Source organism: Psittacula echo (assembly GCF_963264785.1).
Source record: "Psittacula echo genome assembly, chromosome: 3".
NCBI lineage: Eukaryota > Metazoa > Chordata > Aves > Psittaciformes > Psittacidae > Psittacula > Psittacula echo.
The window spans coordinates 60,880,452-60,896,376 of record NC_137736.1 but is presented as its reverse complement, the minus strand read 5'-3'; the positions used below and the strand labels follow the sequence as shown (position 1 = coordinate 60,896,376).

Below are 15,925 nucleotides of genomic sequence, written 5' to 3'. Positions count from 1 at the left end.
CATGGCACTAGCTGTTTCAGAAACAACAAAAAATAATTCAGGTTTTGTAAAGGTTTTCACTGATCTATTTTTATTCTACAAGTTCAGCAGTGCTCAGTTAAAGTACGTTCTTCTCTCTCAGTTCATACAGAATATTTTAGTATCTACCAAAAAGACAGCTGGTACCCATCTGTCTCTGCACAATGGTACTTACACTGTTAACTTAAGTAGCTCTGTTTTTAGCTGCTTGTTCCCTCCTCTCCTTTCACACATCACACACTGTTCACTTCAAGGATGCCATACTTTCTTTAAATATGTCTCAAATACATCACTTTTTAAAAATGATTCCCATCAGTGAAGAAATAACTAACTTTCAGTCCATCAGTTTAATTAAGTCCCAACACACCAGCACAGATTTGGGGGCTGAAATAAGTCCATTCATGTAACCATACACTCACAAAACCTTCTGCAAAAAAAAGTCTGTTAACTAGGCATGACTCAAGTGGGGACATCTTGTCTAAACAACCTCAAACCTGAGGACTGATGAAATCTGAATCTGACCCTGGCTTAGGACTCACTGTCTCAGTATTGCACCAGTAAAAGGGGGAAATCTCAGTCAACCATGTCCAAACGGGTTTGTTCAAGTCCAGCTGTTGTTTTGCAGCCTAAACAATTCAGACTCAATCTCTCACTGAGGAATAGTCTAGGTCTCTAGACAGGGTTTATTTTGGCAGCACTTTTATTTCCCTGCAATATCTTTTAAATAACGTAAGTAAGCTTAATATCAGTTTTCTTGCAATAAAAAAGGCAATCTAAAGCTATAAAAAGTAAAGCAATGTAGAAAGTTCAATGTATCTATGTGAAAAATACTATGTGGCATTTACTCTTGTGCTATTTTAGATTAACTTCTGAAATTATACACTCACATTTTTACATTTGTTGAGTAATGTCATGCTGATTGCTACACCTAGATATCAAAGACTCAGTAGGCAACAAAATACAAGATCATTGTATCATAATACAAGATCTGGTAAATGATAGCAAAATGGACTACAAACAATCTGCTTCAAATCATGAAGAGATGCAACTACCAATGCATTCTGCAGGAAGCAGAAAGGGTTAGCCAGTGTTTGGGTGCCATAGTATGCTGTGAATAGCACATCAACTCAATACGTCAAGAGCTTGCCTGCTCTTCTCAGCAAAATCAGGCACCATGCCTTTCCCAGATGGATGGATCTGAAGCTCCAATTGTACTCAGCTGAAGGAGGATGAAGCTTCTAAGTATATTGAAGTGAGAATTTTATTCTCTTCACAGATGAAGACACCAAAAGAGGTTCTTAACACGTTTAAATAATAGCACTTAGACAAAACCTTTGGGTTTTTCTGAAGAGACCGAAAGAAGAATCTAAAGGAGCAATCAACAGGATCTCTCCAATCTCACACAATGTCTGTTTTTAGAGGCTGCTCCCCACCTGCTTCTGCAGGCAGTATTAACCCACCAATTTCAGACAAGCATGAAGGGGAAAATAACAAGGAGCCACAAGTGAGTTTACATGGATAACGGCTCTCTTTCTTAAAATTTTCTGCCATGATGCATCTTAAAAACATACAGTAAGGAGCTGACCACATTCCATCTAAGGGGCTAAGACTGTACATTTAAAATGTACTGTATTTCTACTGGAAAAGGACTGTTCCCTTCTATCCATTAGTAGGAGTTTACCTGAACTATTCATCAAAGCAGCAGTGATCTCAAAGGTCCTTTCAGGAAAACCCTTCCTACTTTAGGAAAATCACAACAGAAATGCCAAGGGCTAGAGCTAATTGAACTACTTTTTAACGGAGGGTAAATGAAATCTTGTTTTTCTTGGAGGTCTTTTTAGAGTAGGCTTAAATGTTAAAGTTTTATGAATCTGAGAAAAATAAAATCAACATAAAAACTATCCCAAATGAGATTCACAGTCTCTTCATACCTGCATGCTATGAACACCATACAAACCGATAACAAAGCCGCCAGCCCCAAGAAACTTTCAAGTCTCTACGGCCTGTGAGAAAACTCTTACTGGGAAATAACAATGAAACCTTCTTTACCTGAGATGTGAACCTCTTTAGGGTGTGGCTTGAAGTTGGCTGCCCTAATGTGCCCATCAAAAACAATCAAAAAAAGTGAAAAAAATAATGTGAAATATTTGCAACAGGCAGAGGGGTCAAGATCCTGTGAGAAGCAGTATTTGTGTATCATGATTAGAAGTATTTACGTGCACAGCATCGATGTTACACACCTGACAGAGATTCAGGCTTTTTAGGTTTTTTTATCTCTGACCCATTACAACCTCAAAAATAATATTTACTGCCACTGCTTCTGCAAACTTCAGATTTTTGAGCATCTTCCGACTTATTCTCATTGCACAAATTTCCCACAAGAACCTACCCTGTGTGCCGGCAAGCACTCAGCATCCGTGCTGAGTGATACGAGTTCAACCCAGCTCTTACTGAAAGGCAACTTCACACCCTTCTCTGATGGCCACCTCTTCTTGAGAATGGTGCTTCCTGAAGTGAGATTGGAATTGGCAAAATGAGCTTGCTGAATAGCACCGTATTTCAAATCCAAAGGAAGTTCTAGGCCTTTGCATTTGGTGTTAGAGAAATGTTTGCACCGACAACACTTTCCAGAGTAAGCAGTGAAGACAGCTATTACAAAACGTCATTAGTCAAGCCTCAGAGTTACCACAGTCAACTTGAAACCAAGTCACGTACGTGAAATTATAGCATTTGCTGATATACATTTTGCAAACAGATGGCCAATTTAGAAGCAAGATTTGGATTCAAAACCACTTAGAATCATGGAGTCATTTAGAGTGGAAAAGACCCTTAAGAGCATCAGTTCAACTGTAAGCCTCATAGTGCCAAGTCCAACACTAAACCATGTCCCTAATCACCACATCTAGACGTTTAATGCTAAGCAAATGCTCCAGCTACGGTTTTATTGGAGAGGTCCTCCTGTTTCTGCAGCAGTTAACATCTGCTGGCATCTGCAAGGTGCCTGCCAAGACAGTGCTGCATGTAAACATTCAGCCTCCAGCTGGTATGTCTTTGACCTGAATTTGGAAGAGTGACCACAATGTGAAAGTCATCAATCCACGTAAAACCAACTACATCCTTATTTGCATTATCTGATCCATCCATCTCTGCTTCTTGCAAACAATACATTCCTAAGAGGAGACGTTTGAAAGCAGGCTGGTATTTAACCTACAGAATAACAGCGAAACTCCTACAGAGTGGGAAACGTATTCTTCAGCTTCATCCCTTTGTGAAAATACTCTATTATCCACACAAATTCCCATATTAGCCCAAAACCGTGTGATTAAAAGGTAGGAGTGTCTTCCCATCTTAGGACAGTTTGTACTGGGATGCATGCACAGTTAGCTACTACTAACTGTGTATGCAGTTAGTAACAGTAGTTACACGCTGCAGTGCAGAAAAGCAATTCCAGGATCACACAGTCACATCTTTGCTATAAGTAACAACAGTTGCTGAAATCCACTTTAAAAATCTCGAGGGTGTTGCTTCAAGCCATTACATTGTAAGAGAAACGTTGCTTTGGACAGAAACAGACATATGACAGCTACATAGGAAAGAAAGGAAGGACAAAAGGCAGAAAAAAGGAACAGAGAAAAGGAGGAGGGAATTGCACCAATAACGCATGTCCAAATAAGACTGAATTTAAAGCTGCAATGCAATACAAGGCTCTCAAACTTAATGAGTCCTGCAGACCCTAAAGGCATGGTTGCCAGGGAGAAGAAAGCTGTTTCTCCTGCAGCAAATGCAGCCCGATGTGGGATGATCATAAAGGACAGGTCTCATCGAGCAGTGGGATCTGCTGCAGGGAGCTTCCCGCAGCTGGTGGCACCCAGCTTGGCAAGGGTGAAGCACCAAATGTAAACCTTTACCAGCTTCCCCAGACTATACAGCGATGGGCACAGCTGTGGGCAGCATCCAACCCCAGCCCCACTGACATGCAGTCCCTGGCATCTCTGCTCCCCCTCCATGGGATGTTGAGAGAGCAACTTGAGCTCTTGCATATTTGCCCTCACCATGCAAACACTCCCAGACAGTGGGAAATCACGTCTTTCTCCACAAAGTGCTGTTATCACAAAGGAATGGGAAGAAAGAAGATCTAGGAGCCATTTTAGCCATTTCAACAACGGAAACGAGAACACAACACTCTCCATGACTAGAAACAAAACCGAAGCCAAAACGGTTGGTTCTATTTTTAGAAGTGGGGCAAAAAGAGATCAACAGTTTCACTTTGTTTATTTTCTTGACCTCTTGCTCTTCTTCCGACTCTCTGTGGCAGAGCTGCCAGGGGGAACAGCTCACTACAGCCAGACAGGGATGTCTCTGGGGTTGCCTGCTGCCCCGCCTAGGTGCATAGAGGAGCTCACAGATGGGTTTGGAAGTAACTGCAATGAACAGCTCTTTAAAAGCCCCCAAGCAGAATAGGTGGAAAAAGCTATTTTGCACTTTCTTCACAAAAGAAAGGTCAAGGCATGGACCTTGCCCTTCTAGACAGAAAACACATGTTTACAGGCAGTGAGTAAACCATCATCCAAAGACAAGCTTGAGAAACAGGCACCAGAAATCAGGGCCCCATTGTAGACACTGGTTTTATAGTACAGTCCAATCACTCCTTTTTCCTCCTTTTCAGCCTAAACCTCCCTTTGTTCTTCTAGGTACATGTTTCCCCTTAGGAAACAATCAGCTTGTCTCCTCTCTAATTGATAGTCATCTACCGCAAGCTTTCTTCCGCCTCAGTGAGTTAGAATCATGGCTGGTTGAACTCAAAGGGCGTGTTCTCCACTTGTTTTCAGTGCACTTGAGGAAGGGTTTGTGCGCTTGGCAGAGTCTCTGAGTTGCTGCTGCTTCCACCCCAAATCTTAACAAAAACTATCTCACTCTGAGGCACCTACCCAAAATATGTGCAACTGGCACTTGTTTGTCCATGAGTCTGCTGCTGAGACCTGTGGGCGCCGTGGCGTGAAGACAGAGTACCTAGTTTAATTGATGCACTCTGAAAAACTTCATCGATTCCATAGTTTATAAAGCATTTATCTGTCAGCACCTTCTCTCGCTCAGCACATGTGGTTTTATAGATACATCCAACCCCTCAAAAAACATAAATGTAACCTGATGCAACACACTTCCTTCGGAGACAAACTTTGTGAGCTGGACCATGAAGGAAGTTGTCTGTTCAAAAAGCACCACATATAGGGATGACGGATATAGGGAGCAACATGAAAATACCTTTAAAATTCAAATTACAGTTAATATGCTGACATCTTGGTGGTTGTTACAGCAAGCAAAATATTGCAGTTATTGGAAGTGAAGAAATTAGTTTTGACCAAATACTGCAATGTTTCATTCTGACTTTTCTGAAACAAAATGCTTTTTAAATTCTCTTCATTAAAAAAGCCCAACTTTTTGTTCCTTGCTTCAAGTTAGGATAGCAGGAAAAAAAGATTGCTTCTAATGTAACCCTCCCTCACTTTACAGGAATGTGGAGAAGTTCATTAGTATTTGTGAACCGTGCTAAGTTGTTATAATTTATGAGAAAACGAGCACTTTGGATGACACCAAGCAAGATATACATAAGGCTGAGAACTAATTAATGAGGCTAAAGAGAGTTTTTGAACACTCCCATGAGGACCATCTGTTGTAGGAGTACAGCGCTTCAAGAGAAGTCTATAAATGTAATTAAATGCTGAGCAGTAGTAAGAGGTGTCTGGGTGAAGTTTAAGTTAGGAACATTAAACCCTGGTATTTTCCAATTTTTCAGCATTTTTTTAATCCTTTTTCTGAGGTTTGTATTGCAGCATCAATTGGTTAAGTTACGCAAGGCAGTACACAAACACACGCAATGGATGACAAGCCCTACACTGAGGAGTTCAGCGTCGTGACAAACGTGTGAAAACCGCCGATGGGATTTAGGCACCTAAACCCAAGCATGCAGTTCCCTTCCAGATGTCCAAAGTATCTGAGACACCCCCATTGCTCTGGGAACCCCAACACTTCTGGAAGCCAGCCAGGATACCAAAGGACATCCAGGTTCTAAGGACTTGGAATAATCCCTCTGCAAATGCCCCTAACTACTTTGGGTCATCCATACAGAGACAGTGCTAGGAGCAAACCCAGAATCCATTTCCTTGCTCCTTTGTGTGGGTTACCATGCAACAGTGGCAGAGCTAGCCTCTGTCTGAATTTTATGTTGTCCCTCCTAGCATCTAAGTTCATACATTAGTACCAGTAAAGAGTTACTCTCCAATAGCAAAGTCTTCAGTGCCTTAAGATGCAAAGGTGTCCCACTGCCTTTCTGGCTCATTGTCTATAATGCCACCGCCGTCTCCTGTTTCTGATTTCATGAGCAGAACTACTACTGGTCCTTCAAACACCACACGTGCTCATGGATCAGCTGCTCCCTGACACATTTTACAAGGGCCCTTTCCAGGCAAGGTGACACCAAAGACTGTTCATCTCAACATAGTAAACTGAAACTTTTCAACAGCTGGTTTCCAGGTTCAGCCAGCTCAGCACTGTGGATTGAACCAAGAACGCACTTGCCCACTCCAAACTGTGCCATTCTTGCTCTGAATGCAAGCCCTGGATTACCAACTTTCCAAATCACCTCATCTTGAGCATGTGAAGAACTCTGTTGAACCCAACTGCTGTCTTATGTGATTGGCACTGGGCATGGGTTTATGCACTTCACTGAACATGAACGAGAAATAAATCACTTCATAAAAATCCCTGGTGTTTTCCCTAGTGTAAAACTGAGATCTCCCCACTGGCACACTTTGAAAAGCACTAGAAAAATGTTTTTATGTGAATGGAAGACAACAGATGAACTCAAGCTGAACTTGCATTATTCCATTTGCGAAAAATTAGTTTAAAAAAACCTATCACAGCAGCACAGTAATGATAATTGCAGCTTAATTACCCATAACTGATTCTTTATGCCCTGAAATAATTTATTCTGCTTTTATACTTGTCTCTGATATCCATTAGAGTCATTACAACTGTGAGTCTATAATTACATACTTTGCATTTTCACATTCTATGCCAGTTTGTGCTCTCTTCTTATCTTTTATTAATTTCATTACCGAAACATCAAGAAAATTTCCATATGCATTTTCCAGAAGTTCTTGTGATTTGACTGGGGTAGGTTTTGGACTTAATGAAGCCCAGTGAGGCAGTTCTTAGGCCAGAGCCTCTGTATGGGCACGCAAGTCTGGTTCTGCCAGCTGCACTGTGTAGTCTGCATCATGGTAGGGGCCATGGGATAGGGAGTCTGCCTTCAAGTTTGGGACTACCTTAAGCATTAGGTGGAGCTTAGGACACAACTAAGTGTTCGGGACAATGGAGGTTAGACTATGTCTATGTTATGTTTGAGGTTAAAACAAATGCAGTGGGATCAACAAGGCTCTTGACAAGGCTCTTCTAGGAGCACCCAGGTCCACTTTCTTCCTCATGGCACCACCAGCAGGAGACACAGGGCTGTCAAAAGCCAGGACCCTTCCTTGTTGCAAGTAAGCATGCTCTATGCCAGCTACATGCACATGTATGCCTGGCACTAGCTGAAAATCTGGTAAAATCATTGCAACAGAACAGAAGAAGAAAACATGAAATCCCTCTGTTCTTTGCATTCTCACAGCTCTAGCCTTGTCAACAGCTTTCTGTCCAGACTGCTAAAGGTTAACAAGTATCAGTATATCAAACATGATGATGCCTTCATCAAAACCAAGAGACACCAGTACCCCAAGTGGCTAAGATGATTTAATGCTTGAGATGAAAGATCTCAAACTAAGCCCTGTTTCTTTACTATTTCTCTGACTCAATAGAAGCTCCCAAACACATAATTTACCCTATTCTATCCTTTAGCGTTGCTTGTTTGTAAGACTAGAGCCTTCCTGACCATATCAACAGGACTCCACCAAAAATTGTCTGTCATGTCTCTGTGGCAAGAGCCAAGGCAAACAGCATTTTACAATCCCTTCATTCCAAAGCTTGTTTCACAGCCAAAAAACCATTTTTTCCATGGATAACATGACATGGGCAAGATTGCTTAGGAGATGCAAATATTAAAGTGGAAGTGTGGCAATGCCTTCTAATAATTACGCTGAATGACAAATACGAGGTTGTGCAATAAAAATTTCACACAGAAGGTAAGTAAAATTTGAGCAGTTGGAACAATTTTATCTGACTTTCCCATGCTACATATTTACACCACAGAACCACAAGCGCCACAGAATGAAGCATTAAAGTGATTTTCCTGTTATAATTTAACAAAGGAAAAGCCCCTGTCATTTCCTCAGCTGGCATGGGCACACTTCTATTGAGTCAGGGATTTATTTTCTTAAACAACAAAACACCTTCCTCCCTCCTTCTCCCGTAGTTTATTATTGTTTAGAAGACTGGGATAAACCAGAGACAAGGAGAAGGAGTAAGATGGCCAGTTATTCCTAAAGCAGAGCTTTTACCCTTTATTGCACCATATGCTGTGTGGAGCCACACAATCACAGACTGAAAACGAGGTGCCTGCAGTTACCTATGCTCTCCTTTAATTCCCACAACCAGTAACCTCCAAGCAGCCCACACAGCAATACTTGCGCCTGACGCTGCCTTTCCACACCTCCCCGAGCAGTACCTGACACCACGGTGTGTTTAAAAAACCTCTTGAAAAGGGAGGAAAAGTCAGAGGAAGACACTTGTTGCCAGCCTTTCCACCATTAATGGGCTGGGAATACGCCAACAGTTGAGTGCTGGAGCTCAGCAGTTAATTTGTTCATACTGAAAGAGCTGCAGCCAACATTTTAATAGCTGATAGGTGCACAGCTCCTTGGACTTGCACCCCTTACATGTACCCAAAGGGACACCCTTCCCGTGCAGCTGAAATCCTGGCCGTAAAGCATGCTCCTCACTGGGCAAAAGAAGTTTTCTCAGAGTTACCTTCCCAGAACTGCTTCCCTGCTTTATGCCTGGGATTTAGAGGCAAAGTAAAAGCTAGCAGCCAGTGAACCCGGCTAGCCATGACAAGTGCTTACGGAATACTGCACAAGCAACATGGCACAGCTCTGCACAGGTATGTCTTCAGTGATGTTGGAAGAAGAGAGAAACAACTTTGGATGAGACGCTGGAGCTCACACGTGGGGAACAGACACTGAGATGGAAACGCATTCACACTATTATATAGCAAATCTATATATTATAGATATATATATAATATATATATAATATATATAAAATTATATATTAAACATAGATATAAATCTATATTATATTAGCAAATCTATTGCCTTGGGCCATTTTGATGCACCAGAGTCCTCTGCCAAACACACCATGTCAAGTCCCCTCTCCTTCATTGGCTCTCTTCTTGCATTTGAAGCTGTTTCCTGTAACAACTTCAGTCTCTTTTTTAGCAATATGACAGTCCTCATCCCAGACCATGATATAGATAAAAGTAGAATTAACAAGCTCTCTGCAAAAAAGGTGGCAGCCCTCAAAATTAGACTTTTCCTCATTCATAAGGTCCTACACAATCCTAATGTTCTAGCATATCCTTTCCAGCAAAGCAACCCCCTGAAAAGGGGTGGCACTTGGACCTTTCCAAATTTGCAGGGGTTTTACTTTAATATTATGGGTGTTACTACTAATATTTGAGTTTTTAACAGGTTTGAAAAAAAAGTTTCAAATATTCCTTTTGATGTTTGATGATTTCTTTCTCTTGTTTGATTACCTGATTAATTGTAGTTGGTAATTTTGAAGATGCACATGTTCTTTCGCTGCACTATTTGTTCTCTTCTGTCCTGCACACATCCCTCCTACCCTCACAAGGTACGAATCTGGTCCTTTCTTACTGCTACCTGCAGAAGTCCCGTAGAGCAATAAGATCTGCTGCTCAGTTTTCAATGCTCTCTTATGTCCTTCTTCCTGTGAACCACTGCGGTTGTGTCTTTCTTCACAGGAATGTGAAGGTTCTGCATGTTCTCCGTTGCCTCTGCCAGCACTCACCATGAAGCTCAGACCTGGGGTTGCTGCCTTTAGTTATTTACTGCATACCATAACGAGCAACAGCTTGATTCTGTCTTCACTACTAGCTAAAGTGCTCAACTATGCTACGTACATTTAACTGAGGGAAATCTTCAACCGGTCCAGAACGACTGAAGAAAATGAGCTGCTCTGGAGCAGCAAATGGGAGTGGAGCCAGCAGAAGCCTGACCAGCAGTTGGCTGCTAGTTTAAGGTTAGTATCTACAGTTGCAGAAGCGGAAAAGCTGTGGGGCTCAAGGACTTCAGATAGGAAGCAAGTGAAACCCTGAAACATTTTTCAACTTACACCACATCCCATGCCTTCTGCAGATATAAGTGCGAGGAAAGGCAGGAGCCCAGGAACGCAGACTTCCAGGAGACCAGCCTGGTCGGAAGGAAATGTCTACTGCTTATCTCCCCTTCAGAAAACAGACACAGCCCATGGCAGAAAAACACAGGCAAAGGCCAACGAGAACCTGAGGTGCACAAACAGCAGTTCTGCATCAAACCTGCTGAGTATTCACAGTTCATGACTGGAAAAGCCTGAGGTTTTTTGAGCCATGCTTTTATGCCATTGAAGAATCTGGCTCAGGACCCCATTCATCAAACTCTCTTGGCAATAAGAAATCCCACCTCTCAAAAACCACATGCCTGAAAGCAGTGTGGTGGGAGGGCACGTTCACAACGCACCCAAGCTCTCCTTTGTGCAACTTCTTCTTTCCGAACCACCACTACTGCAATGCTCACTAATGTTTCTAGGCTTTTCACTTATTTTTCTTTAAGGGGAAAACTGTAATTCTCAAAAAAGCAAATGAACCAGGAGACAGGGCTTTAAGGAAAAAAAAAAAAACAAAACCAGAAAATTAAAAAAGCCCTCAAAAGCCCACGTTTATTGTCAAAGTCTCTAGAATTACGAGATTTGACAATAAGGCTTTTGCTCTTGTGATACATGCGATTAGGCAACATGCAGCTCAATTTCTGCAGCCAGGGGATATTCAAAATACTTTCCACATACAATAGGTGTCAATTTGACTTTATTTAAGGAAAAACGGGGAAAAAACAGTAATTTCCATAATACACAGAAGACAAGTTAGATAGCACTGCAAAAAAAAGGCTGAGTGTTTTACTTGTCACCAGTCTGCTTTGCAGCTCTACGATTAGTAATTTTAATGCAGTTTGTCATTTTGTATTATTGTTTAGCATCTTTATAATCAGCAGAGTCTGGGGTTATAAATCACAAAAAGTGTACTACTACTACTATGAAAAACTAAAAAAACCACAAAAATCACTTTCAAATAAACCATAAATATGTGATGCACATTAGTGTAACAAAACCATTTTTGTAAACATTTTCTCCAACATAACATGTGCATAAGATAAAAAATAAAAACACTGCAGTCATACAAGTTAGGGTTACTTTGACTTAAAGATACAGAAAATTATTACTTATTAAAGCTTAAAACTAAACCTAGGAGCTTTTCTTTTCTTCTTTGCTTACAGAAGCACTGTTTGAAGAGTTCAGTGTTGGTATACGTAGTGGTTTTGTAATACTGTTTTTAGCTTGTCATGTTGACACTTCCATGCAGGCAGAAGCTGCCAGGCAAGCAGCCCACTATAGGAAGGAGACTTCCCCTCCCTGGAGCCTCAAAACTTCAACAGCACATATCCATGACCTGGGCATCCCTACAGTACTGGAGCATCTTCTAGGTGAATAGCATCAGCTTTCAAGGACTAGATTAAATTTTGACCACATAGCACTGGAAGATTTAAATCACGCAGACTGACATTCGATCGAATCAGCTTTGGCAAACTACACTACAGGGCAGCTGTGTGATTACACCCACATCTACCATCACGTTGCGTTTCTGAGTCCCCTTTAGTTCATTATAGCACAAAAGGCTGATCGTTCTTCTGGCTGACCGCACCGGGCCCGAAAAGAACACATCCTTCACCTTGAACGCTATCCAAAAGTCATACAATTAAAAAAAAAAATAGTTCTAGGTATTCCTCCGCCAGCAAATGTAAGGCTTCCTCGAGTTGTGATTCTTTTTTTGGGGGGTGGGATAGGGTGTTGTGTGCACACACACACACGCGCTGGCGGTGCGCGTTTACCGCTCGCATTTCAACCGTCTACGATGTTTGAAGGAGAGTCTTCAGCAGCAACGCTGATTAGGGTTGAAGGATTTACAGCAGTCAGATCTGACACCAAAAGAAGGGTCTGTCGAGTCTGAGCTTTGCACACTGGGTGCTCGTGGCTCTTAAATTGATTGTGTGATCAGTCGCTCGAGCCATTGGCTTGACTGAATTGAAGAATACGTGTTTAAAAAGCCCTACCTGTCATGCCGTGAAGGAAAGTTAACCGCAGCAGAAGACAAAGCCCATGAAACACTGAGAGCCTGTTCACTGAATGAACAGCTTAAGGCAGCTGTCAACGAAGTACCCCACCAAAGGAATTAAAAAAAAAGCAAAAAAGGAGTGAAAACAAAAAGGAAAGTGGCTGAATTGTGAATTAAAGGAATAAAAAATAAAAGTGAAAACAAGAAGGAAAGTGGCTGAATCGTGACACTGTGCATTATTACACCACCAACAGATTATTATACACTCAAGGTTTCTCAAGTAATGAACATGTAGCCATTAAACGAATTATTACTCTCAAGACATTTATTACAAATGTCAGAAACTTATTCATAAAATAAAACTGACTTAAAAAACAAAAAAGAAAGAAAAAAAAAAAAAAGCCAGAGCTGGGATCTTACATCTAAACACAGGTATGCGCTGTCTTTATGAATAAGCAGTATTAACTACATTCTTAAAAGAGTTTTAGTGCATTGCATTCTTAAAAAGAAAAACATCACCGCCCCAAAATGTTTCCTACAACATTTAACAGTTTATAGAACTAGCCTAGTTATTTTTACCTGCCTGTTACTAAGCCCATGTGTTAGCAGAGTGAAGCCTCTGGTTTTAGGCTAAATTCAGACCTCTATTAACGATGAAACTGGTTTTAAAAAATGCTTGCTTCACCAAATTTTGTAAGCAAATTACATTAATCAGTGTCTCACTGCCATACCGCTACCACTATTGCCCCGACGGACCACTCTCTCCTCCTGCTGAAACTTGCTATGCAATAACAGTCGGAAACCTTTCAATCTGGTAGTTTTGGTATTAAGATTAAATTAGACATTAATGTTTTTCATCTAAAAACGTATAAACTAAACCACCTCTTTTATTTTATGCATTAAAAACAATGAGGTAGGCACAAAAAATAAACATATGTAGTTTGGATTTTATTTCTATTTTTTTTTCCTTTTTTTTTTGTTTTTTTTTTTTTTTTAGTTCTGCGAGCGCAGACTGTGGTAAAACTGTTGTTGCACTTCTAGGTTTAAACAAAAATTAAACCTTTAACTGAGGCAGTGCTAATACTGTGACATAACCAAGTTCTGGCCTAACACAGAATCATCATAGAAAATGAAATATTTTTTTTAACTTTTTTTTTTTCATTTTTTTTTTTTCATTTTTTTTTTATCATCTGCACATGTTTCAGGCAATACCTGGTACACAGAAAATGACTAAAGTTATTGGCCAGGCCAAAATAAAACTGCGGAAACAAAAAAACCCCAAAAGTTCCACCCCGAGCCCCTTCCCACCCTCCCTGTCCCGAGAAGAAGTTATCCTAGTCACTGTCTTTCACATTTTATAAATATTAACTTCTTAAAACCTGCACCTTCCTCTTTGACCACATATTGTCACATTACAAAAAAGAAATGTCAATTAAATACACTGTTAACATTACTAGACTAGATCTGCCCTCTGTTTCAGCCAGTCTGACTCTCTACACCACTTCTCACCTTCTCTTGCCTGCCTCCTGCCCACTCAACAGCATGTTCATGGTAGTCTGTTTTATTCTCCTTTTATTTTCCCCCTCTCTCTGTTTCAACACTAACAGACAGAGTCCTTCAAAGCCTAGGAATCCTGGAGCTGAAGGGAAAAGAAGACCTGTAGCTTTCTAGCGTGACCCCAAATCTCAAAGACATTGTAGCACCTGATGGCAATATCTTTACAGCACCAGCTGCCTCGCAGCCTCAGTTGAAAAACAAAAAGAAACCTAACACCAGTGATGCCTGCACACACATTTACACAGAGTGCTGCATTAGTGCAGGTCTGTACTCCAGTTGAAAGTAATTCCGAGTTATGAAGATCTCAGACTCTGGATGTCAGCAATTCCTCGCCAAATCCCACTGCTTCTACCAGCTCAGAAGAGAAGTCCTGCCAAGGGTCATGAAATAGACTTGACTGCTTCCACCTGACCGTACGGAGGCAAAGAAAACCTGCAAAGAAGAGACACCGGTAAATTCAACAGGTAGGAAAGCAGCGGCTCTGATTTCCCTTCATTGTCCCTGATATTTACAGCACAGTTGCAGTGTGCTGTGTTGGTTCAGGTGGGGATGGAGTTGATGTTCTGCATAGCATCCTGTATGTGGCTAAACAGTGTGGTCAACACACCAGTGTTTTGGCCACTGCTGAACAATGCCTGCACAGCACTACGGCTGTCTCTCCAGCCCCACACTCCTCAAAGGCCAGTGGGCTGAGAATGGTTAAGAGGCTGAGACAGCCAATACAAACTGACCAAAGGGATGTCCCATGACATGTATAATCATGCTCAGCAATAAAAGCTCAGGGAAAAGGAGAGGACAAGGGGATCATTGTGGTGACAAATTCTGTCTCCCCAAGCAAGGGTTACATGTGTAGAAGTACTGCTCCCTGGGAAGCGGCTGGACATCTGCCTGCCAAGGGGAGGTTGTGAACGAATTTCTTATTTTGCTTGGCTTACATGCACAGCTTTTGCTGACCTTATTAAACTGTTTTATCTTAATCTATGAGGCTTTTCACCTTCCTTCTGTTTTCTCCTCATCCCATGGAAAGGGAAGTAAGAGAAAGGCTGGGTGGGGGTGTTTGGCTGCTGGTCAGGATTAACCCAACCCACGTAACCAGGTGAAGTACACGTCCATCATCTTAGCAACAAACTGGGGGGAGGTGGGGAAGGGGGAATTATACCTTGTCATTGCGTTCACACAAGAACTTGAGTCTTTGTGCCCTTTTGTGCATGAACACACCATCCAAGTGTCCAGTTTCCACTGATCGTATTTCAATAGCTTTTTCTCCCCAGCCCATAATCTGGTTGGATCGGATGTACGCTTTGGAAAGAAAACACAATCCATTAGGACAGGCAGAGGGTAACAGGAAGGAACTGAAAAAGCAGAGGAATATCCTGACACACTCTAGTTAAAAGTATGTATGTGCATATTACAACTACACATATGTTCAGAGTGCTATTTCTGTCCTCAGCACCTTCATGACGCCTAAAAATACCTTCTTTTTTTAGAAAAAAAATCCCTATGGCTTTTCTTTGTTAGCTATATGCTTCTTCCCTGAGCATTCATGACACAAAGGGAACTTCACAACCTTCAATTAAATGGAAGGAACATCAAGTCTGGCAAAGAGACAAGCTAATTAGGTGTTGACAAGGAGAAAGCAGAACTAGAAGGTGTAAGTACACTAAGTCAAACTACTCCAGTATGTCCCCAGCACTAGCTCTGCATCTTACAGTGTTACTTCCCTTCCTTGAAGGAGCTTGTCAGCAAAAACAGAGAAAGAAGAGAGGGAAAGTAAAAAATGAGCTAGCCTCCTTCAACAGGAGTAATACTTCAAAAACCTGATCTCCTTGAGAAAGCCAACTGGTCTGAAAAGCATTCTGTGCATCTCAAAAGAGGTTCTTGTTAAGCTCTCCAAGTGGAAATACTATTATTTGCCATAATACTTTCCTTTGTGCACAAATAAAGCGAAAAATCAAGTATTTTTCCTTAGAGTGT

The 15,925-nt window shown here is 41.4% G+C and overlaps 1 protein-coding gene across 22 annotated transcripts in view; it reads right to left on the bottom strand.

The window, feature by feature from the left end:
• Nucleotides 1-14,299: 14,299 nt before the first annotated feature.
• MAP4K4 (mitogen-activated protein kinase kinase kinase kinase 4) overlaps nucleotides 14,300-15,925 on the bottom strand; it is a gene marked incomplete at its 3' end in the record, with an annotated part of 163,957 nt that continues 162,331 nt past the window's right edge. For all 22 annotated transcript variants that reach the window (XM_080614249.1, XM_080614267.1, XM_080614260.1 and 19 more), the window contains 2 exons: nucleotides 15,111-15,250; nucleotides 14,300-14,383 (listed from right to left, as the gene is read on the bottom strand). In XM_080614249.1, coding sequence (XP_080470375.1) covers nucleotides 14,300-14,383; nucleotides 15,111-15,250 — 224 coding nt within the window. The remainder of the gene's footprint in view (nucleotides 14,384-15,110; nucleotides 15,251-15,925) is intronic.